General features: G+C 47.1%; 1 protein-coding gene across 2 annotated transcripts in view; it reads right to left on the bottom strand.

Annotated features, from left to right (window-relative positions):
• The window catches only part of Asic2 (acid sensing ion channel subunit 2), a 1083285-nt gene that overhangs the window by 78344 nt on the left and 980941 nt on the right, over nucleotides 1-24000 (bottom strand). For both annotated transcript variants that reach the window (XM_050128719.1, XM_050128718.1), the window contains exon 3: nucleotides 1426-1553. In XM_050128719.1, coding sequence (XP_049984676.1) covers nucleotides 1426-1553 — 128 coding nt within the window. The remainder of the gene's footprint in view (nucleotides 1-1425; nucleotides 1554-24000) is intronic.

The raw sequence follows: 24000 nt of genomic DNA, 5'->3' as shown, positions 1-24000 counted from the left end.
GTCTGTCTGCCTGCCTGTCTGCCTGTCTGTCTGTCTGCTTATACTGGGTAATTCAGAGTCTCGCTCTTCTTGACTGTCACATCCTTAGCCCAAAATTTGGTCCAGCTGTCCATCTTGAGTCATTCTATGCCTTCAAGAATACGTTCTGTTCACACCACTTACCTCCATCTCTGGGCTCTGTAGAGTCCAAAATAACCTCCCAGAATTCATGCCCTCATCCCCAAACTACCACCTCTGCCACCTGCACTGCAGCAAAGGCTGACCTCCGCCTTAACCAACCAACCAACCAACCAACCAACCAACCAACCAACCAACCAGGAGTGTGCACAGAATAGAGTGTGCATGAGATGGGCATCACTAATAAATACTTCCTTAGAGACCTAAAACATACAGCTAGTATAAAGCTGGGCGTGGGGTGCACGCCTTTAATCCCAGCACTTGGGAGGCAGAAGCAGGCGAATCTCTGTTGAGTTCGAGGCCAGCCTGGTTTACAAAGTGAGTTCCAGGGCAGCCAGGGCTGTTACACAGAGAAACCCTGTCTTGAAAATCCAAATACATATAATATATATATTATATATATTATCGATGGATCTAAAACAAGTTTTTAATTCAGAACATCACTTTATGATGTCTAAAGAGCTGTAGCCAGTACCAGGTAAAAGATGACAGGGTCAAACTCTAATCACACGATGGGCTAACCTCATCTTTATGCTCTGTAACCACTTCCCCCTCAGCGGGAGCCTCCCACCACACATGACTCTTCCTCACCCAGTTAACTGTCTTGGTTGGCTTGGATGGGGACTCTCTTTTAGTTCCGGCAAAGCAGACAGCAAATATCAGGAAGTTGGAGAAAGAAACCACGTTTGTCTCTGGCTGCTCTGCTTTGAGACAGCCTCCCTACTGAGCGTCTGAGACGATCTCCCTTCTGAGATGTAAAACCCACTTTAGACATGAATGGTGCCAGCCCTCTCCCTGCCTTCCTGCAGACCCTGCTGGCTGGGTGGGACTCTGCCCAAGGCTTCATCAAAGGGTGGGCGGGAAACTCCAGGAAGAGGCTTTGCTCTTCTTAAGCAGGGAGAGCTAGAGACTGCTTCATCCCTTTCCTTTGGTAGGCTGCTTTGAATTTCATTAATACAAATGCTAAGACTATCAAATCTGGTGTAGTGGTTTGTTTTAGCATTCACTGGCAATGAGTAACTAAATAACAAAAGGAGTGGTAGAATGTTCTGGGGGAACAAAGAGTACTCAAGCATTCGGTGAAACAAAAAAGGAAGTTACATTTCACTTCTTGCACAGGTGATTTTAGGAGTCAATAGAAGGTTCTGGAGAACTGCATTTACTTAGTATTTTCTCACTTCTCTTCATGCTTCTGAGGTAGCTGGACTAAACTGAGGACCCATGATCTGGGGAGCACGGGGAACTTACCCTCTGCTCTTGTGTGGCCACGAAGGTCTGGAACCCCGGAGCCACCCCAAAGCCCAGCTCTTGGATGAAAGGCGGTTCAGACTGACTGTGGATCTGAACCTTCACTCCTGCTTCAAACGTTGTCTCCTCTGAAAGAACAAATGTGGACAGAGCCGCAGGTCAGGGACGGCAGGTGCTCACGGGGTCCTGGGGCTGAGCAGCTCTCTGGGACACCAAAGGTATTGAGTAGTAGAAATAATGACCCCACATCTGCAGCACTGAACCCTGAGCCTGTGACTTTCCATAGAGATGGGGCAGTGAAGGATCTTGAGATAGAGAGTAACCTGCATTGTGCCGATGGGTTCAGTGCCGTCATAGGGGGTCCTTGTAACAGGGAGCAGGGACCAGAGTTAGAGAAAGAGAGCAAAGAGGCCAAGCTTCTGGCTTTGAAAAGGGAGAAGGAGTCACCAGCTAAGAGATGGATGCAGTTTCTAGAAGCTGGAAAGAGTCAGAGCACGGACTTCCCCTCAGAGCCTTCAAAAGAAGAAACTCAGCAGAACCTTGCAGACAGCCTCGGTTGTAGAAGCTATGAAAGATCATTTAAGAATTGTGACTTTAGAACGTGTGTGTGTGTGTGTGTGTGTGTGTGTGTGTGTGTGTATTATACGTGTGTGAGTACTATATGTGCGTGAGTGGCTCACTTGTGTGGGAGCCTGTGGAGGTCAGAGGCTGAAATCAGGATGTGATGTCTTTATCAGTTGCTCTCCATATCATCATCATCATCAGCATCATCATCATCATTATCATCACCATTACCACCATCATCCTTCTTCTCCTCCATTATTACTTTGAAATAGTATCTCTCCCTGAACCTGCTGCTCAGTATTTCTGCTAGGCGGGAGAGTTTCTGAGAGCCACCTGTCTCTAAGCCACTCTAACCCACAAATGCTGGGGTTACAGTTGCATACCACCATACCCAGCTCTTCCACATGGGTTCTGGGTAATTGAACTCATGTCTTCATAGTGGCCTAAGCACTTTACCTACTGAGTCATCTCCCTAGCCCAGGACCTTAGAACTTTTATTTTTGTCTGTCTGTCTGTCTATCTCTTTGAGACGAGGTCTCACTCTGTAGCTTTGGCTGTACTGTAACTCATTATACAGATCAGACGGATCTCAAACTCTGCCTCCCAAGGGCTTGGATTAAAGGCGTGAGCCACTATGCCTGTCTGGAATTTCTTAAAAAGATGCATTTTTATTAAGTTGTGTGTGGTATGTAAACATGAGTGCAGGTGCTTACAGAAGCCAGAGCAGTTGGAGCTGAGGAGATTGTGAACCGTGGGCTGTGCTTGCTGGCGCTCTTCCTCTGGAAGAGCAGTGCGTGCTTTTAACCAATGAGCCAACTCTCTAGCCTGTGTGACCTTAGAATTAGGAAAAAAAATGTGTTGTTTTCTGTTACAGCCAGAATGTGAATCTAATTCAAGTCAATTAGGCCACCTTCCTGTCTCAGCCACCGTATTTGTAAAATGCGGTTAGCAGATGAGTAACATTCCTTCCCAAGCTGCCATCCGGCCTCCTGGAGACAGCCCTGAAGCTCTTATATTTTATTTACTAAATTCTTTCCTGGGCCATGAGCTGAAGATGATAATGTCAGGCAGAGAAAACAGTGTATAGAATCAGAAACAAAAACACAGGGCTTGCTTGAACACCTGCCTCCTCTGAGCTTCACGAGATAGGCAGCCAGAGCGGAGGCCGCCCTGACAGCCCAGACGGGAGAAATGGCCCTTGGCAGTCAAAAGGGACAGGAGAGGCAGAGCTTGGCTTCTTAGTAAGTTGTGCTCACTGTTGGTGGAGCGCAGCATGCACCAGGGTGATTGCATCAGCTTACAGATGAGGTTCCGAAGTGCAAACCCATATGGCTCCCCCTTTGCCTATGAGGAAGGAGCCTGGCTCTGCAGCCCTGCTCTCCCGCCCCCACTTCCAGCCTTGCTCTGAGAATAGTCCATGTGGTCACGCCTTCCAAGGCTACCAGGATTGTCTGTTGCTGGTTCCCGTAGCACATAGACACACAAATTTCTTGCCTCAAGTGTCCTTCTGCGTTGCCCACCTGATGCCTATGGTATTTTCCTTGAAGAACTCATCCCTCAGCCCCACCCAGAACGACTCCTTCTCTTGCACACTTGTAGCTCTTGTATCCACATGCCAGAGCTCTGCGAGACTCTGTGACTGTTCCCTAGCTGCCCGTCTCCTTCCTCGGGCTGCAGCATCTTTAAGTGCAGAGCTGAGCTCTGGCTCAGGCCTCTTCACCAGGACATCCAGACACCTACTGCATGAACGAGCAGGCGCTCTGGTACTGAAGCTCAGCCAGCCACTTACTAACAGGCAAGGCCAGTCTGGATTCCAAATGAAATGTTTCCAAAGAAAAGAGTGGGGAGAAGGTGGGTACATGCCAAAATGAGGGGAACTGGAGTAGCAGGTGAGTATTAGGGAGGGAGGAAGGATATGTCAGTGCTGGGTCCATGGTTTAGGGAAGGTCTGGGGACGCACCAAAGCTGCCAGAGAAGAAGAGGGCTAGGGGCAGTCACAGGGATATTAAGACTGTAGAAAGTGTGCCAGTTACTGACTGAGGCAGGCTTGGCCTGGTCTGCGGTTTGGAGATAGGCAGTACTTTCATAATTTAGACACGGCATCCAGTGGCTGATATGAGGCTTCATGAAAAGGGGTAGAGCGTTGCCAGGGTATGGCTTCAGATGGGGCTTCATACACTGGGGCAGAATCATAGGCAAGCTATATATACACCCCTCTAGTGGTCAACTGTTCTGTGGTCTCTTCACCCAGATCGTCCTACCTGTGACTGTTTGAATGAGAATGTGCTCCACAGGCTCATGTGTTTCAACACTGGTCTCCAGTTAGTTAAATTGCTTGGGAAGGATCATGAGGTGTGGTCTTATTGGAGGGGGTGTATTACTGGGTGTGGATGTGAGGTTCCAAACACCCGTGCCCATTCCCAGTTAACTCTCTGCCTCCTGCTTGTGGATCCTATAGATGGTGGAGAATGTGCTTACTTATGGTGAGAGACGTATTATCCCTCCCAGACCCTGGCCTCACCCATGGCTGGTAGACTCTTAAGGAAGGGTTTTCAGTCAGGGAGGAACACTGAATGAGAGTAGCGTGCCAGTTCCAGCAGCTATGTTCCCTAAATTCTACCCAAGAAAGGGAATGAGTAGCCCAAGCACAGGCTAGAGCAGTTGAGAATCGTGGGACGCTGACGTTACAAGGATGCTCGGGAGTGCTTTCAGGGAGCCCTGGGAAGGAACCTGTAAGCTGCCCGCACTTGTTTCTAGCTAGTTGAAGCTGCTATACAACTGGGCTTAGGAAGCCTTCTAGACAGTAAAGATGGGCTCAGCACGGCTGGTGGCCTCCAGGAAGAAAGGAAGCTTTTCTGTGGGGAACACCATGAGTAATGGACAAAACAATCAGCCCACAGAACCTGGCCAATGAGGACCACACGGGAAATAATCAGACTGGGCTGGGGTTTTGCAAGAGACCTTGGTTTATTCCAGAAGCTGTATAATAGTAGCTGTAGGTGCAAGTAAACCTAAAGCAAGCTCATTTTATTTTACGTTAACAGCAATTGGATGGATGAGAGGAGCAGATGATGGATCTCTCTCTCTCTCTCTCTCTCTCTCTCTCTCTCTCTCTCTCTGTGTTCATTGCGTTCATGTTGTATGCACATGTTTGTATGGACGTGTGCATGGATGTGTGCAGGTATATCTGCACTATGGTCATTGGTATCGTTCTTAATTGCTCTCCAACTTATTTTTAAAAAGCTTTATTCTTAACCTTGTCTCTCTCCTGTGTGTGTCTCTGTGTGTGTCTGTGCATGGGTATATGCACTCATGGATCCTAGAGGAACTGCAGTTATAGGCTGTAGTGAGCTGCTCAACATGGGTGCTAGGAACTGAATTCAAATTTAGGCCCTCTGTAAGATCAGTGCACACTCTTAACAATGAGTCGTCTCTCTAGACCCTCCAACTTAATTTTTAAAGACAGAATCTCTCACGGAACTGGAGTTCATTGACTTGACAAAACTGGCAGGCCAAAACCTTTATGGTTTCACCTGTCGCCACTCTGTCAGCTCCGGCCTTACTGATGTGCTCTGCTCTGCCCAGCTTCTGTGTGGGAGCTGGAGATCCAAACTCAGGTTGACGAGGTTGTCTCACAGGCCCTTTTTCCCCCACTCCCAGTTTCTGCTCTTCTGGACTAGTGCTGTGCAAGAGGAAATTTCTGCACGGAAGACGCCATGCTCTGAAACCCTGAAGTGTGTGGCTCCAATGATTGAGAAACTGGGCCTTTTATTTTAACTAATGGGAACAAATTGGCTGAGCCACTATGTAGCTGGTGACTTACTGGAGAGCATGGTGGTGGCACATCCAACCACAAGCCTTCTCAGGGTTACAGGCATGATGGTGACTCCACAGTCACTATCTTGCCTTCTTGAATAGCTTTCCCTGTGTATCCCTTGTCCACAGAGGTTCTGGGCTACTCCCGTGTCGATCTGAACAGCAAACACAGGTGGATTTATGGGCAGACCAAGCTGTAGTTCTCGGTTATCCAGCTCCACTCTCCCCAAGACTCATTTCCATGTCTCTAGAGAGAGCTCCTTTCTATTCCTCCCTAGAGCTGCCCTTTATTTTCCTCTGGATTTTTCTCCAGGTTACTTGTGAATGGCAGTCCACTCCAGCCCCTGTCCCTCTGGCTCCCCATCTCCATCAGTTCCTGAGTATGGCAGGCACTTTATTGAGAGCTGAAGAACCAAATACAGTTTATTAGAACCAAACATAACCTCAGATCCCCTACCTTTGAGGTTCTAGAATACTTGTTGAAATCACCCAGAGATCTCATAGTCTATCATATTCTCTCCCCCCCCTTTTCTCTTTGGTACATAGGAACTAGCATTAGAAATTCTGACTCAGGCATTATGGGAAGAACCAGGACCCTTCATTTCCAGGAATTCTTTACAGGTTATTGGGGCCACATTTGGAGAAACAGTGCTAGAGTCCAGAGAAAGGATGACGTGCCTAGGGTCACACAGCAAGGCAAGGGCATAGCCAGGGCTTAAAGTCAAGTTGCTTGATTTTTTATTTTTTGGTCTTTTCCAAGATAGGGTTTTTCTACATAGCCCCAAAGACTGTTTTTTAACCTAGCATTCTTCTTGTGGTTCATTCAGTGTGAGCAGGTGCCGTGCAGTTCTGAGGGTCTGAATGCAGAGCCATGAACAGGCATATATACTTCATGGTCAGTTCCCCAGTTCTGCCAGCACACGGCTGACACACAGCAGAGCTTCATAAATACTGAATGAACAAATGAGTGAGCACCTAAACTCCCACACATACCCGCTGTTCCCTGCTCTGGGACCTGTCCCTGCCCCGGGACCTGCTGCATCCACCCAGGTTCTGGAGGAACAGGGAAACACCAGTGCCTGGGACCCACAGGTCTCACCTGCTGAGATGGCAGGGGGACAGCCTGCACAACAGCCACAATGAAAACTGTATCTGGGACCACCCGCATAGAACAAAAAGCCAATGTGGGCTCCTTGTTGGAAAACAGTGTAAAAAATGATAGAGGGCCTGCCAACATTTTTACTTATGGGAATAAATTCCAAATAAAAAAAAATCAAGAATTCATAGGTGGCAGTGACAGCATCACACTGGGCTGGTGGTCCCTGTGAGCAGGGATCCAGTGTGACTGTGCCGATAGCCCCGCTGCGGTTCATATCACTCTCACCACCAAATGCTACGACACCGCCTCCTTCAAAGGCGCGGGCCCCAGTGCTGTGAAGGATTTGTTTACACGTCCTTGAACACCAGGACTCAAAGCCTGAGTGTTGCAGACTGTGAGAGAGCTGAGAGCAAGGGAAAGTCCACCTCCCCGCCCCCCCCCCAGCCTTAGAAGCCCGTGCTAATTGGGATGGAGCTGAACCCCAGACAGCTTAACATGAATGATGGCGCTGAATCACGAGGAGCGTCGCTCAGCAGAGTTCAGCCTGCAGAAGCCAGGCTCTGCCAGCCTTCTCTGGGAGCGTGGCCTGGCACGCACAAGGTGAGATTTACCTGGGGAGGTGTTTTCTGTGCAAGCAGAATGGATTTGGGGAGCTCCGCGGGAGAAGGCAGGAGTGTTGGGAAGAATGCATAATGGGGCAGGGAAAGTACAGGGCAATAAAAGAAGCTTAAATCTTTAATCTTTGCAAATTACAGGAAACACGCGGAGGAAATAAGCACGGGAGAGAAGGAGGAAGAAAAGTGGCTCTGAAAGCAGAGGGAATTTTCTAGGCTCAAGCGAGGGATGTGTTGCTACAAAGCGATCTTGTTTTGGACAAAACTAACTTTATTACAGTGACTATGTGTGTGTGTGGGAGGGGCAGCTTCAAGGGCAGCTTGAGACAGGGTGATGGCACTCTAGAGGGGATGTCTCCCAGTGCAGGATAGCTGCTGCTCACTCACCCCGGTGCCACGCCTCCCCGCTTTCTCTGCTCCTGGGAGGTTACTGGGGGCTTTGGGAATTTACAGTGGGGTCTTTCTTGCCCTCTGGCATCTGGTTGAGGAGGTAGTCAGGGAACACTGGTGTGAGAGAGGAATCTCAGGCTGAGGTATCTGTCCCTGTGCTGGCCAGTCTTTAGGGCAACTTAACACAAGCAAGGGTCACCTGGAAAGAAGCAATTATTTTTTTTGTTCGAGACAGGGTTTCTCTGTAGCTTGGAGCCTGTCCTGGAACTAGTTCTTTTAGATCAGACTGGCCTCGAACTCACAGAGATCCGCCTGCCTCTTGTCTCCCAAATTCTGGGATTAAAGGTGTGCACCACCACCGTCAGGAAGAAGAAATCTTAGGTGAGAAAAAGCTTCCGTAGGACTGACTGACCTATAGGCAGGTGGGGCATTTTCTTGATTGATGATTGATGCGGAAAGACCCACTTCCCTATGGGCAGTGCCACACCTGGGAGGCCTGAGTGCCATAAGAAAGTAGGTCAAGAAAGCCATGAGGAGCAAGCCAGTAAGCAGCACCCCTTATTGGCCTCCACATCCGTTCCTACCTCCACGTTCCTGCCCTACTGGAGTTCCTGTCCTGCATCTCTCAGTGATGGACTGTGATGTGGAACTAGGCTGAAATAAGCCCTGTCCTGTCCAAGCTGCTTTGGGCCACGGTGTTTCATCACAGCGACAGAAACCCTAAGACAGCCCCTATATGCTGGGCCATTATGGTCCAGCTGCTTGTCACTCTAGAGGACCACAGCTCAGACCAGGGTGAGGGTGGGGGTGGGGGTCCTGGGAGTTTGGGAGTGCCCTCCCTCTACTCATAGTTTGCTTCTCTGTTCCTGAGATAAAACTCTCTGACCAAAACCAACTAAGGGAGGACAGGGCTTGTTTGGCTTACAGTGACAGCCCATCCTTGAGGGAAGCCAAGGAAGGAACTCAAGGCAGGAGTCTGACGCAGAACCACAGTGGGCTGCACCCTCTTACATCAACTGTTAATCAAATCTGTGCCCCAAAGACACGCCCACAGACCAATCTAGTGTGAGCAATTACTCAAATGAGGCTTCTTCTTCCCACTTTAGTTTGTGTCAAATTGGCCCATGTTCTCTCTGACTTTTGAGAGCAGCTCTCTCCCCTCTTCCCTAGTGAACAATGCCTCCCCCTCCCTGTTCTTAGTCCCAGACCTTGAGGGAGCCCTGTTACTTTTCCATGTTTTGCCTGCTCTTTTGTAAACAGCCCTGGATCAATCTCTCCTCTTATTATCCAGTTGAGGGTACCCCTGAGTTCTGCCTGAGTTTCGATTGGTAGAGGCCCCAAGGAATCTTTCATTTAACTCCTGAAAGACAGTGGAGTTCCCACTAGACCACTGTTCCTAGAAGAGCTGCCATTTTGTTTGCGTGTCCTTAAGGATGGAGATCTCACCCTCTAAAGGGGGCAGGCCAGCTTCCACAGCTTACCCCAGCTTCTCCCTGAGTTGTGTGAACTCTTCCAGTCTATAGATTGTGTCACCAGGCCTAGATCTACTCCCCCCACCTTCATCTACACTCCCCTTCAAGGCTCACCCCTAAGATGGTGACCCCTTTCCCAAATGAGTGAGCCAGGTGTTTTGAGCAGGCTGAAGCACATGGCTTTCCTACCTGGAGGGAAAGAAGGACAGAGAACCTGGGATGGTTGGTGAGCTGCTTGGAGGTCCGGGGCTAGGCAGGGTGAAGTCAAATCCATCTCTTAGGCTCTCACAGGTTATTCACTTTCTGGGGTCTCATTCCCCACTCCCCGTCCCCCATCTGTAAATGATTATGGATGCCATGAGTTTTTTTTTCTGGGGGGAGGGGCTGTGATGCTTAAAAGGCAGAGTCAAGGTTAGGAAGAACTCAGCCATTTGCCGTACCACTAACATCACACTATCGGGTCATTGTTTCTGGCTTGTGTTATTTATTTATTTATTTATTTATTTATTTATTTATTTATTTATTTATTTATTTATTTATACGATGTTCTGTCTGTATGCCTGCAGGCCAGAAGAGGGCGCCAGACCTCATTACGGATGGTTGTGAGCCACCACGTGGTTGCTGGGAATTGAACTCAGGACCTTTGGAAGAGCAGGCAATGCTCTTAACCACTGAGCCATCTCTCCAGCCCTTGTGTTCTATCATGTGCTGTCTTCCAGTCCTCTTTGCTTGAGCTAGCTAGCCCTTCCTCAGCTCCACTTGATTAGCCTCTGTCCGTCTTACTGTCATGCCCTCCTCCAAGCTGTCCCTCCACCACTCAGTGCCCAATATTTAGGACTTTTCGTTTTGATCCTTAGTTGTCTTGTTAATTATCTGACCATTAAGATTGAGCGATGACCCTTCCTGGACCCCAATACCGCCTGTGGGCATTTTTGTTTGTTAAAGAGCAGGAGTCTAGCGGCAAAGCAGGCAGAGTCTCTGTCTTTCTGGAGCTATGTTCTGGGGAGGGGTAGCAGCAAACAGGGACACTCATGATGTCATGCTTGTATGTTTGGCATGTGCTAGGAGTAGCAGTGGGGGAGGGGCAAGGTATGTCTTTCTTGGATGGGATTTTGGGGAGGCCTTAGGCTCTGGTATTTTTACTATAAACCCAGGTAAAAGGAGTGGAGAAGTGTGAGATGACCTAGGGAAAGCCTTCTAGATAGAGCACGCAGAAAGTTTAAATGTCCAGGACACAGGATGTACTCTGCCTAGCTCAAGAATGGCAAGGAAGCAAGAAAGGCATAGATGTGACCAGAGGTTAGCTGGTCATCTCATTCTGCAAGGTCAGTGTCCCCATTGTTTTTTGTTTTTGTTTTGTTTTATTTGTTTGTTTTTGTTTGTTTTGTTTTGTTTTATTTTCGAGACAGGGTTTCTCTATAGCTTTTGGTGCCTGTCCTCTAACTAGCTCTTGTAGACCAGGCTGGCCTCAAACTCACAGAGATCCACCTGCTTCTGCCTCCCGAGTGCTGAGATTAAAGGTGTGCACCACCATCTCCAGGCAATAGGTGTCCCCAATGTATAGATGGGTAGGCAGAGGATCAGTGAGATAACATGACCTAGTTACACAGAGCCAATCTAGAATCAAGCTTTGACCTCCCCGTTCTTTGTCTTCCTGTGTGTGGCTTTACTTAGACACTTGGTGCCTTTTGGTATCCCTGGCCATGTTCTGTACTGGGTTGGGGTCCATTGAACCTTTGTAGGCCAGGATCCTGAGCCTCCTGAGTTTGCAGCCTTCTCTGGGACTCATAAACTACAACACTGGTACAAGAACAGTAAGCATGGGGCTTTCACAGCCTAACTGGGTTTTTCCAGCCAAGCTGTGGCGGCTGCCCATATCTCCACTGCACTGTATTTTATTCATCGTTTATGTTATGAAGAAACCAAAACCTAGGGGAAATCACGAACAGGTCCAGAGACTAGGATATGTGGATGCAGAGGACTCTGGCGCAACAAGAGCTCTAGAACCTTCAACAATTCAACAAACTTGGCATTTTTCAGGTGAGAAGACTGAGGTTCACAGAGGAGGGAGTGGCCAGTGTAGCCTGGTAGGTGACAGCCAGGCAGCCCCAGCATCCAAATGTCTTACTCCTCACATCCCTCTGTTATTTATTAACTGTTCACATGACGCACTGGCTGCCCAATAACATGCCCATAGTCTCTAAGCTAGTCAAGGATGCAAGGGAGAATATGTTAACCTATGGTGGGCTCGGCAGCTCCTCCTCTTTCATCTCTAGGTCCTGGGGAAGCCTAGTGAGAGCTGAACAGTGACCATGGTGGGGACAAGAGTCCTGGCACTGGTACTCAAGGGACCAGGTAGAAAGGGACTGTTGAAGGCTCTTTGAGTTCCACCAGAAACACTGTTTTGGTCCCTGTGCCTGGGTAGGCACTTGATAAATCAGAGGGCCCCAAGATCTGGCATTCATCAGCAGAAATGTGGGCACTGGAACCAATGATCTAACTGATTTCCAGCCCTGTGATGTAAGAACCATGTGGTCCCAGAGAGGTTGCATTCTCTCTTCAGAGTCTTACACCTTTTTGTTTGTTTGTTAAAACGATGTGGGGCTGACCTTCTGGGTTAGTTTTAGCTTTAACTTGCTGTGAGCGAGGAACTGTAGTGATCCATAGGCTCAAATATTTGAATGCTTAGTCACCAGAGAGTGGAACTATTTGAAATAATTAGAAGGATTAGGAGGTGTGGCCTGGTTGAAGGAGGTACAGACTAGTTGGAAGAAGTGTGTCACTGTGGGTTGGCTTTGAAGTTTTAAAAGCCCACACTAGGCCCAGGTTCTCTCTGACTGGACTTGTGGACCAGGATGCAAAGCTCTCAGCTACTGCTCCAGCGCCATGTGCACCACCAGGCACCCCACTATGATGATAATGGACTAAACCTCTGAAACCATAAGCAAGCCCCCACTTCAATGTTTTCTTTTCTAAGAGCTGCCGTGGTCATGGTGTCTCCTCACAGCAATAGGACAGTGACTAAGACAAGAGCAATGTGTAAATCTCTTAACCTCATTGCATCTCATTTGAAAAAAACAGATTTAAAAAATAGACACGACTGTTCAGAGCTCATATCAAATCAGATGGGGCTGATTTTTTCCAATCAGGAAACCATGAACTGCTGTCTATCTAAAACTGGAGTGTGCGTGTCTTGTCCTTCCTCTTTGTTCCTCCCTTGTAGACAGACCCAGGAAGGCAGTAGCCCTGAGGAAGACAATCCAATATGAGGTGGACACGAACAAGCTCCATTGCTTCCGTGTGACAGTTCGAGGCTATCTGAGCTTTCAGTAGAAGAAAATAAAAATCAACACTGGGTCCCCTTGCAGCATGGCTTCAATTGTCTGTCCTGGGCCAGTGGAACACATGAAACACAGTGTTCTAATGACTGGTGGCCTGGGAGGTGCTATTGAATGGCTACAAGACTTTGGGGAAGAGTGGCAATCCCTGCTGAGGAGTCTTGGAACACACTAATATTTTAAAGACCCTAGGACAAAAATGTGATACTTTGTTGAACTGTTACTCAAAGAAATCTTTTAAATATATTTCTCTCTCCCCCTTTTCTTTCTTTCTTTTCCTTTCTTTCTCTGTATGACTCTCTCTCTCTCTCTCTCTCTCTCTCTCTCTCTCTCTCTCTCTCTCTCTCTCTCTGTGTGTGTGTGTTTGTGCATGCATGTGCAGGTGTGTACATGTGTATGCAGGTGCCCATGGAGACCAGAAGGCACTTTTGTTACAGGCAGTTGTGAGCAGCCTGATGTAGGTACGAGAAACCAGACTCAGGTCCTCTGCAAGAGCTCTTAACTGAGAGCCATCTCTCAGCCTTATACATTTTTTCATTTTAAAGTGGAAAGGACCGAGGTAGACCCAGTCAGATACAGATTCCAATCCTGGATTCAATACTACTTAGCTAGGGCACTATGGAAGAGACTTGCTTCTTGGCAGCTGTTAGATATGTCAACCAGTGAAAGGGTTAGAAATTCCTGTGTGTGTGGATCAGAGGATCAATAGCACCTTCTATAATGCAGGGCCAGGTGTCCATGCTGGGAAAAGAGATAGGAATGTGAAATTTTGGCCAGGCACCAAGAAGTGTGGCTACACAGATTCTGCTAAACAGAATCTTTGCAAAGCAGGGATCAGTGAAGGTGCCAGGTATGGAGTTCAGCCCAGCTTCATTACAAAAAAGATGTACCCCAAGGATTTTTTAAAAATTACGTCTTTCCCTAGTGCATTTGGGCTCAGAGAAGATAAATTGCTTGATAAGAAGGCTGATCACTGGGTTGGACGATCAGCATGTGGGAGATGGCACCTTTGAAAAGCCACTGGGGAGGCTCATGTCTCTGAAATTAGAGAGGCAGTTAGTGGATGAATATGATTCTATTCATGAAAATGTGGACAGCAGAAGTTAGGTTTGATGAGGCTACTGAGTGGATCTTGTAGCGTACTGACCGGTTAGTGTACCAAATTCAAGATTCATCTTAAGTGAGAGAGAATTTATAGCAAGCGTGTTTGACTATTTTCTCAACCAGGGAATACAAAAACACGGAGGTTTTCACGTGTGGTGATCTAAGAGAAAGGTTTTGCTGTTAAGAAGGCATTCTCCAGCCTCTGTGTGGTGGGAAACAGTGGTCTAGGCCTGAGCTTCCTACAACTGAATGTCTGTGAGTCCCCCAGGGACCATGGTGCAGTGAGGATTCGGGACGTGTCCTGAGATTCTGCATGCCTAACAAAGCTCCTAGCTGAGCCCAGGCTTCTGGATGAGGACTGACTTCCAGACCCACATCAGTAATTATCTTATTAATTATTATCATGTGTGTGTGTGTGTGTGTGTGCATACACCATTGTCTATGAAGGCCAGAAGAGGGTGCTGCATCACCCGGGAGTTATAGATGGTTGTGAACAGCCCAACATGGGTGCCAGCAACGGAACTTGGTTCCTCTGAAAGAACTGCAGTGCTCTTAAGTGAGCCACACTTCCAGACCCCACACCTACATTTTAGTAAAGCACACCAGGCCAGTTACCAGATGGTTTGGCCTCTATCTAGAAGTCAGCCTAGCACGCTCCGGGCTGATCTTGGCTTTCTTCTCTCTGTACTCGAGATTTCAGCAACCTATAACCACACAGCTACCTCTAACTCCCATGTATTACCTCGTAAATGGGGAGACCAAGGTCATTTCTTCTCTGCAGCTCCCCTGAGATACTCTTTTCCTCCCTTCTGGGACTGACGCCTCCTCCCATGTTCTCTATTTTTATTCTAGTGGTTATAGCACCCAATGGCGCCCATTCATGTTCCCTGACCACAATGTGAAGACTTGGCCACTCCTTAGACACTGGCTAGAAAAGGCATAAGATGAAAAGATTTCGAACTATGACAGACCCATATATGGAAGCCCCAGAAAGTCTTTAAATTGTATACTCTTGAAAACCTAGCCTGGATCTTCACCTGTATCCCTGAGATGCCTCACCACACAGTGGGTGCTGAGTGAAGATTTCCTAAAGAGGAGTCATGATTACCAAGGGTGTGTCTGTTTCATCAGCTCCCTGCGTATTCTCTTTGGACTGCTGACTGGCTGGGACCTGTAACAAGATCGTATGTGCTTTCTGCATCACACTTAGTAAGCCTCCAGCCAGATAAAAATCAGGTTGCTTCATAGATGCTGGCATCCAGCAGCACATCTAATTAATAGCATCACTCCTCCTGAGTCTTCAGGCACCTGTGGAGATGCCCACCCAACACAAAGCCCTCTCTGAGAGTGAGCGGGGCATCTCAGCTGGTGGCTGCATGTCACTGTGCTCTGGACTCTTCAGAATTCAGGCCAGAGCTGCAGCCTCTTATTCTTGGGAAGTCCTTAGGACCTGGCACCACGGCAAGAGTTTTTACTGGGAGCAGAGATGCTGACGAAACCATGGCAACCATCAGTCTCATTCTTGCCATGTCCCATTTGTAACGGGGGGGGGGACGGGGGGGGTAGGAAATGTATTCTCCCTGATGGCTGCTCAGGCCTTCCAGCTATGGTAAAAATTTATGGTTATTTTTAATTTAACTTTTATATTTATCAAAGCAGTCTATGTACATAATTTTAAAAGCTAAATGGTGCTGCAAGGCACTGAATGAAAAAACATCAGTTTCCTGATCCATCTCTGAATCCTCCAGCCCCCTCCCCACCAAGTCTCCTTCCTCTGAAGCATCAACTTTAAGCTCACTGCTTGAGCTGTCTTTCCTGTGTTCATGTTTACCTCTCACAGGTAACAACTGCTTGTCAGTTATGTCTTAGTGGTACAACTCCGACATGAATTCTCCTGAGCTCTTACCATGGAAAATGAATATGTGGGCTTCTTCCATGGGATGCTATGATGTATAGTTCCTTTCTGGTAACCCTCTGAATACAAGTATAGACTTTGAATCAATTAGTGTTTTGTTTTACATACTTATGACTATATGAATATTGTCCACAGTCCAGTCTTGTAACATAGAAAGACACGTGCTTGTGTGTTCTTGTGTGTATGGGTACAAGTGTGTGGATGATGGCATGCGTGTTAAGGTTGGAGCATAATATAAGGGGTTGTTTCTTAGGCACCCTCTACCTTCTGTTTGAGACAAAGCCTCTCAGTGGCCTGGAACTTCATCAAATAGGTCACGCTAGCGGGCCAGTGAGCTGCAAGGAACCACCTATCCCCATCTTCCATCTTGCTATTGCTGGGGCTATAGCCACAAACCATGTCAGCTTTTTATTTGGGTTCTGAGGATTTGAACACAGGCCCTCATGCTTTTGAAGGAAGTGCTTTACCGACTGAGCCCTCTCTCCAACCCCATCGAGGGTTGTGATTTCAGTTTTTCTAATTTTCTCTCACCTTTAATTTCGTTTGGCTCGGCATTCTGTTTTCTCATTTGTCCCATTTTCTCTCCTGGAGCCCTGGCCTGGGAGCAGAACGCTGAAATGCCTTTCAGGACTGGCCAGATCCACAAAAGTGGTCCCTCTTGGAGCCCACAGCTGCCTGCTCTGCTTTGGACTCTCTGCCTCCTCCTCACACCTGCCTTTTTCTCCATCCACATCTGGAACTCTCCTTATGCCAGGTTCTGTTTCCAGACTCCCACAGGATCCTTCTTCTGTCTTTATTCTCTCATCTTGCAGTAGCTTCCAGAAAAATCTACCCAAGAAATATCTTTCTAAATCCCAGTTCTGCACTCACACCTCATTTGCAGTCTGGTGAGTGTAGGATTCTTTATCAGACAGGAAGGACCATGGCTTCACCTACAGAGATGCTCTGCCTCCTGTGTTTGGTCCTGACACCTGATTCCATATTCCAGGGAGAAGACCATTTCCTTCCTTTCCAGAAACATTTAAGATGTCTCTTTTTTATTTCTGCCAGCCCAGATTTTGCAAATTTTAGCCTTGATCTATGTACTCTGTCCCTATCACAGATAGGACTTGGAAGGGCTGCATCAATTCCTTCCCAATGGCCTCCCCTGGTCCTTCAGTTCTGCCACTCCAGAACTCCTACTATGGTGATGCTGGATTTTTTTCTGCATTGATTCTCTAATTTTTATGTTTTTTCCTCTCCCATTTACATCTGTTGGTATTTTAATTTTCACTTTTGGGGTAGAATTGTTAAATTACAGTCCTCCTATAGATTGCATTTTAATGTATTTTAATTTTCATTTTTTTTTCTTCTTCTCAACATGTCCCTTTTTAATATCGTCCAGTGCATCTGTGGATGCATTACTGCTTCTTCTCTCTTCTGAGGATGCTAATTAAATCATTTCGATGCTTCTGTGTGTTTTATGCATTTAGTTTTTCATTTATTAAATACTATATATTACTTAATATGACTAAGGTGCTTTTCCAAACCCATCATAATATGACTAAGGTGCTTTTCTAAACCCATCATTTATCTTAACTCATATTTAAACCCGCCTAACAATACAATAGAGTAGATATTATCATTCCCAATCTAGAGGTGATAAAATATGCCCAGAGAAATGAAACAGCTCACCTTAGCCCACAGAGCTGGGAGGCAACGGCATAGCTTGGATTTGAACTCAGCAATCTGACGCTACAGCCTGTGCAACAGATGAGCAAGGATCTCTACCTCACACTTTTCTGTTTGCTCGCTTTTGGGTCCTTAGTTAGTCTCAGCCCTTAAATGAGTGGCGTCCCTCCAATGCTTGTCTCCGTGTTTGTCCCTTCATGGTTAAGAGGTACTTAAAGCCTGTAGACTTTCCTTGTCTGTTTTTGGGGGCTTGTTAAGCGATGATCTAACAAGCATGATCTAATTGGGTCATTTAGTCTGTCCTGACCCGTCTCTTTAGCTTCCAGGCATCCCCAGACCTCTGTGAGGGGTAGGTGCATCAGATAAGCCTGGCTGGCTGGGTGTCTGCCTCTCACAGGGATTCTGACTCCTTGTGCTGTTCTCCTTTAGCACCTCACCCTGTCATCTGCTGGGCCTGACCCCTCCAAGTCCAGAGTATACCTGTTTCAGTATCACCTTCTTCTGGGGTGAGAGAGGTAACTCTGTGGTTGTTTGGGTCACAGAAGGATACCGGGGATGCCCACAAGCTCATCCCCCAGTATTGGGGGGTCCTGCTGGTCAGCGGTGCTGTCTACCCATGACCCAGCAGCTCTCTTTGAGCTCAGCAACATGTAGGACTCCCTCCCTAGTAAGGCTTCCTGCTTTCTGCTTATCCTTATTTGGAGATGGTCTCTAGGCCCAGAGGTCCGACTTTATCTGAATGTTGTCCCTGAACCTGGATGCCTGATTTGTCTCTAGCGTGACCCTTGGCATAGTTCCCTGCTAGAGCTTTCCCCCTGTTGCCCATATAGGAATTAGACATTGTGCTAGGAGCCTTACAACAGGGTTGGGCTTCCACGTATGATAGCTAAGACTTGTCCTTTATGACAGGAGCTTTATGCTAGGATCACACTGTTTAATACAAATTAGGTGATTCCTTAGCTACCATCCCCAATCCTATATATACCCTAGATGCTGGAATAAAGCCGAGCTGGTTCACTGAGGCTGTCTCCTGGAGAGTTATCTCCATCAACCCACAAGCCGTCTGACCCTGCTCACTTGCTTCTGCTTCTTCTTCCACCCATGGACCAATAGCTAATGATCCCTGAGGAAGAAGGAGAACCACACCCCAGACTTTAAATGAACCCCCTAACTTTACTCTCTAGGGTTCTGTGGTGGGAACGATGGGGTCCTGGTTGATTTGTCAAGGTTCAAGTCAGTCACCCTGCTGTCCATCTTCCACACTATGATACCTGCCATTGTCCCTGTGGGTTTACCTAAGAAAATTCCTTTGGTGCCCTTTGGGAAGGCTTTAGGAGGGAGTGTCTCACAAATGGGAGTGTTCAGCCCATTGTGTTTAATCAGAATCCTCCACCAGCAGTTGCTCTGAGTTTCAACTGCTTCCCAGACCTGCTGGGAGCCCCTTTCTCCCGTGAGACAGACACAGCCATAGAATCAGCCATCATGTTTATATCAGTAACCTCCAATCTCCTCTAATCCTTCCTTCCTTCCTTCCTTCCTTCCTTCCTTCCTTCCTTCCTTCCTTCCTTCCTTCCTTCCTTCCTTCCTTCCTCTTTTTAGTATGTGCTTGTATGTGTGCGCATGTGGGTATGGGTTGCATGTATGGAGATTGGAGGATAGCTTTGGGTATTGTGGCTTGGCTCCTGAGTCATCTAACTTTTAGGTAAGACATGGTCTCTCATTGGAAATGTGAGAAATGACCCCCACATAGACCAGGCTAGGCTAGCTGGGCACTACAGGCTTCCAGGAATATTCCTGTCTCTGCTTCTCTCTCTTTATCTCTCTGGAATGATAAACCCATGTCACCACACCCCCTTTTTTATATGGCGTTTGGTGATCCACATCTGGTTCTTCACATTTGCAAGGCAAGCACTTTACTGACTAGTCTACCCCGCCGGTTTCCCATCCAGAGTTTTCAAATTGGGTTCCCTGGAGCCTTGGAGTCTTCCAGGGTTGGCCATAGGGAGCAAGGGAGAGAAGCAGACTGGAATCTCCACCTGTAGGGTATCTTTACTTTCATCTCTTTTCTATGTGGGGAGCGTGCTAACCTTTCCTTCAATATAACAATCCCACTCTTATAAAGGAAAGAGGACTAGGCAGAAAAGGAGGCAGGGCCGACCTATTTCCATGTGTCACTCACTTTCCAGAGACATCACCCAAACCACTCCTCTGCAGCTATTTTCCCAGGAGCACTTTTACAGTAACAATTTGCACATTAAAAGGGTTTGGTGGACTGAGCATGGTTGCTTTGGGCTTCCTATGTGGTTTTACGCTTAATTCAACTGCTTCATCCACTTAACTAGATTGCCCCTGGGGAGCTCACTCAACTTCTCTGGGACCTAGTTTCTTCATCTTTCACTGGGCACTGTAATACCTCATTAGCAGGGGATCAGGAAGGGGTCACGAGACAGAATGTTTGTGGCACACAGTAGCTGATCATTAATACTTGTTCCTTCTTCGTCTTGACTCTAGCAGTATGCATAATTCAAGTGAAATTTTTTTTTCTCCATCAACAAATACTTATTATCCTGTGAGATCCAGATTCAAGATGCTAGGGGCTTATGTTTTATGTGAAGGGACAGACCTAAATAAATAAGTAAATAAATAAATAAATAAATGTAAATTGTGTAGCATATTTGAAGAAAGGAACACAATATGTGTGAAAGGACCAGTTTGGCAGATGAGAGATGGAGTGAGAGAAGGTGGGGTCACAGTTGTAAAAACAGAGCCCAGGGAATTTAGGCCTTACCCAGCAGGTGATAATAGAGCAAAAACTACGCAGAGGAGGAAATCAGGTAGGCGCTCGAGTAATAGATTATAAGCAGAGGGAGCAGCAGATACAGATGCCCTGAAGAAAGGCAGTCCTGGAATATTCCAGAAGCACCAAGGAAAGCCAGTATATTCAGAGTGAAGTCACCGAAGGAGGCATTAGGTGGGGGTAGGGCCCAAGGGATGATGGGGGCTGATTTTACCATGCTACAGCACAGATCTCAAAAATAATTCCTCTGCTCAGAAATATATCTGACATAATATCACATTCATGCATACTTAACACTAGGATTTGGGAAAATGAAGGCAGATTATATTTGATTACAATAGTGTATTTTGCATTGAAATGAATGAGAGGTGGAAGATTCGGGAAGAGGGAGCCCTGGCTGTCATATTCCCTGTGCTTGAGCACGGGCACTAAGAACTGAAGCTCCCTCAGCACAGATTCTGGTCTCTTCAGATGCAGGTCCTCTCAGCCCTCTCCTTGGTCCACCTCCTCCAGCCCAGTTCTCTGAGGGACCCCTCCTCCTCACCTCCATCCAACTTCCCAGTATCCATTGCTGAGTCCCCAGTAGAAGGGCACTTTCCTACTCACTGTTGATTGGCCCAGGGGCAGGTCACTCAACTCAGTTGGGCCAATAACTACCTTCTTTGTGTGTGTGTGTGTGTGTGTGTGTGTGTGTGTGTGTGTGTGTGCGCGCGCGCGTGTGCGCGCGTTTAATGGGATATCAGTGATGCAATCAAAGTAGTCTGGCTGTGTGGTAGGATGTGAAGCATAAAAATCTTAGTAACTGCTGAGCGCTACAAGAATACATAGGATACAATACACATAGAAAAAGCCTGTGTCTCCTGAGGAAGAAGGGTAGGGATTCAGAGGGAGGCAGGTGATAACACCCAGGGGACAGGCACCTTGGTCCCAGCACTCTCTGAGCTGCAGCCCTCTCCTGCTGCTAGCTGGTGGTTGGAGTTTGTCTCGGATTCCAAGGGCAATACAATTCTTTTGATGCCTAAGCTTGTTTGATTCAGGTTCCTCTCATGTGCAACCCAGATAACCCACTGCCTATTTCTTTTATCTTTGAAGTTACTCAGAGGTATCTACACAGAGTTTCATTTTTAACAACCTCCCACCTGTCTTCAATTTAATTTCCGTTAGAAAACTCTGGCCGTGAAATCTGCACTTCTCTGGTCTAGGATGGCTTTTTCCAGAAGCATATTTTGTGAGCTCCTTTATGGAAAAGGAGGCTTCCATGGCCAAAGGCATTTAGAAAATAAATGCTGCGTACAATATATCTGTCTTGGAGATTCATGATGTAGCAAATTAAAGAATTCCCGCAATGAATAAAGGTGCATTTCACAGTCTAACCAGGGCTCCCCAGATTCTTTTTCTGACCCCAGAGCCTTTTTATTTGTGGAACATATAAAGTCCCAGAACTTCTGATTCTCCACAGGGCCCACTTTGGGGCACCCTGTCTAGGTTCACATGCAACCTCAAAATGGGGAATTGCCAGGGTGGCCCACTTAGAGATCTTTGATGCCCTGTGCTCCTTAACGTGGACCATCAGCAGCCTGGTGGAAGGCGCATTTGTGATCATTTTCATGGAGTTACCTTCTGTATACTAAGCATGAGGCCACAGCGGTCTTTCAAATTAGTGCCCTCCCATTGGAATTACATCCAAGGAAGGTCCTTGTTCCCTCTTTCCTTCTTTCTCTTTCTGAGTGTGGGGCTGTCCACAAGGCAAGAGTCTCAAAGATTCTCTTCCAATAGGAAGAGGATTCCCGACACCAAGGGCAACCAGGTCCCTTGTGACATTATGAGATCTCTAGACTGTCCTTTCCTGTGGAGCATAAGGAGCCCTCTCCTCTGAGCCCCTTAGCCATCCTGAACAGCCAATGAATTTCAATTTTTATTCACCTCTGTTTTACAAACGAGGAACCCAAAGTTCCTCTACTTGTCCCAAGACACACGGCTAGAATCGGAAGAACTAGATTTGCCATTGGGTTTGCATCACCCTGTTACGCCATTTTCTCTGTTTTCTTACACTGCCTGGGTCATCAAGCCATCTGCGGCCATTCCCCAGCAGTTACATTTCTTTTCTCCTCCATCATCACCCAGATATTTCCTATAGGGACCTAGGATCCTTCCTTCAGGAATTGAGAAGCAAGCTGGCATCTGTGCAGCCATGTACCTTGGTAGGTCTGGAAGGCTGTTTTTGGTAGCTGTGGCAGTACTGCTGCTCAGAGACCTTAGGATCAATAGCCAAGGAGTCAGGTGTCTCTGTCCCTACTCAGGTGACTTCACAGACAAGTGTCCCACTGAAGCTCATCACCCAGGAAACAAGCAACTTTAGGAACCAAGGTCTCTCAGTGTCATTGAGACAGCCATTGCTCAGCTGGCTTCTCAGCCTGAAGAAAAATGCAGTGGAGGAAGGGAGGAAGGGCTGATATAAGAATCCAGAACTTCCAACTGGGTGGCTTTGAGGAAGGGACTTAATCTCAGCTTCCTTCTATAGTCAGAACAAGGAACTCTGCTTGTCACTCAGGGTCATAGCGAGGGGAAAGACAATGATGAGGAGGACAGAAGAATGTGAGAGGTAGCTATGGAGACAAGATTGAACAGAACCAATCACGGCTTGATGACGCTGCATTCCAATGTACTAACTGCTCCACAATATGTTAGCACAAGGCTCTTGGGGCTACTTAGCTTTAAATTAATATATTAAAAAGGTAATATTAAAATTTTAGTTCCTCATTTTCCCTAGCCACAGATAACATACTGAATGGCACAGAGAACATTCCCTTGATTCCAGGAAGTTCTATTGGACAGTGCTGATCAGATTCTCCTCTAACGAGTTTCTTGTCCCCCATTTGTTTTCTACCCATTCCCTGCAGAGCCTCAAGTTGCTGCTAGGTGTTTCCCCAAATGTCCAACTTCAAAAGAGAGCATAGAGCTCCTGGCAGGAGTGAGATTCAGTTTCTCTGCTTCTCAAAAGGTAGGGCCTTTGTCTTGCAATTTCTGCATCTTTGACAACAACCCAATCCCTGCTCCATGTTAGAAATGGGGCTAGTTCTTGATCTCAATTAGGGACTTCTCTGACTTGGCATAGTTCATGGTCAAGTCTGGGTCAGAACAGGGATGGCTTGGTTGATGTCAATACATCATTGTTTCATTCTGGGCCTCAGGTAAACAAGGAGGTTGGCCTAGTATAGAAGACCTCTGAGGTTCATTCATCACTCATTTTGTGGAGGATACTGACTTCCTAGGTGGCTCTGATGACAAAGCTCTCTATCACCAGAGTCCTCTCTACCAGTAGCTGGTGTTCAGGTTCAAGATCCTGTTGATGTAGGGGCCTGGGCTGTGTGAGGATGTCTGTGATGGAGGGCCTGGCATTGTGTGTGTGTGTGTGTGTGTGTGTGTGTGTGTGTTGGCAGTATTTGCACTTTTGTTCCTGACTCAAGGCATCAGGATAGCACCTGCCAAGTCACCACAGAAGGACAGGACTAACTTCTGCTAAGGCAGGGTTTCAGGGCTTATTTAATATCCCTGTCTTTTCCTTTAGATAATTTAACAGGCACATATGTTTTGGCTTCTGTACGAAGGAATACACTTCAGGCACCTACCTCCAGGACTTGGGGTTAGAAGGTTATAAATCCCATAATCCAAGTATTCAGCCTCACCTAAAAATATTTTGAAAAGTCTGGTCCGGATGACCAGCTCTCAGAGATGCCAGAGCTAAGTGGGAACACAGACTTTTATCCTGCTGCATGTGGTATGGGGAGATTTTAC

Source organism: Alexandromys fortis, unplaced genomic scaffold (assembly GCF_014885135.2).
Source record: "Alexandromys fortis isolate MF-2015 unplaced genomic scaffold, M_Fortis_MF-2015_v1.1 scaffold_80, whole genome shotgun sequence".
Lineage (NCBI taxonomy): Eukaryota > Metazoa > Chordata > Mammalia > Rodentia > Cricetidae > Alexandromys > Alexandromys fortis.
This window is presented reverse-complemented; position numbering and strand designations above follow the sequence as displayed.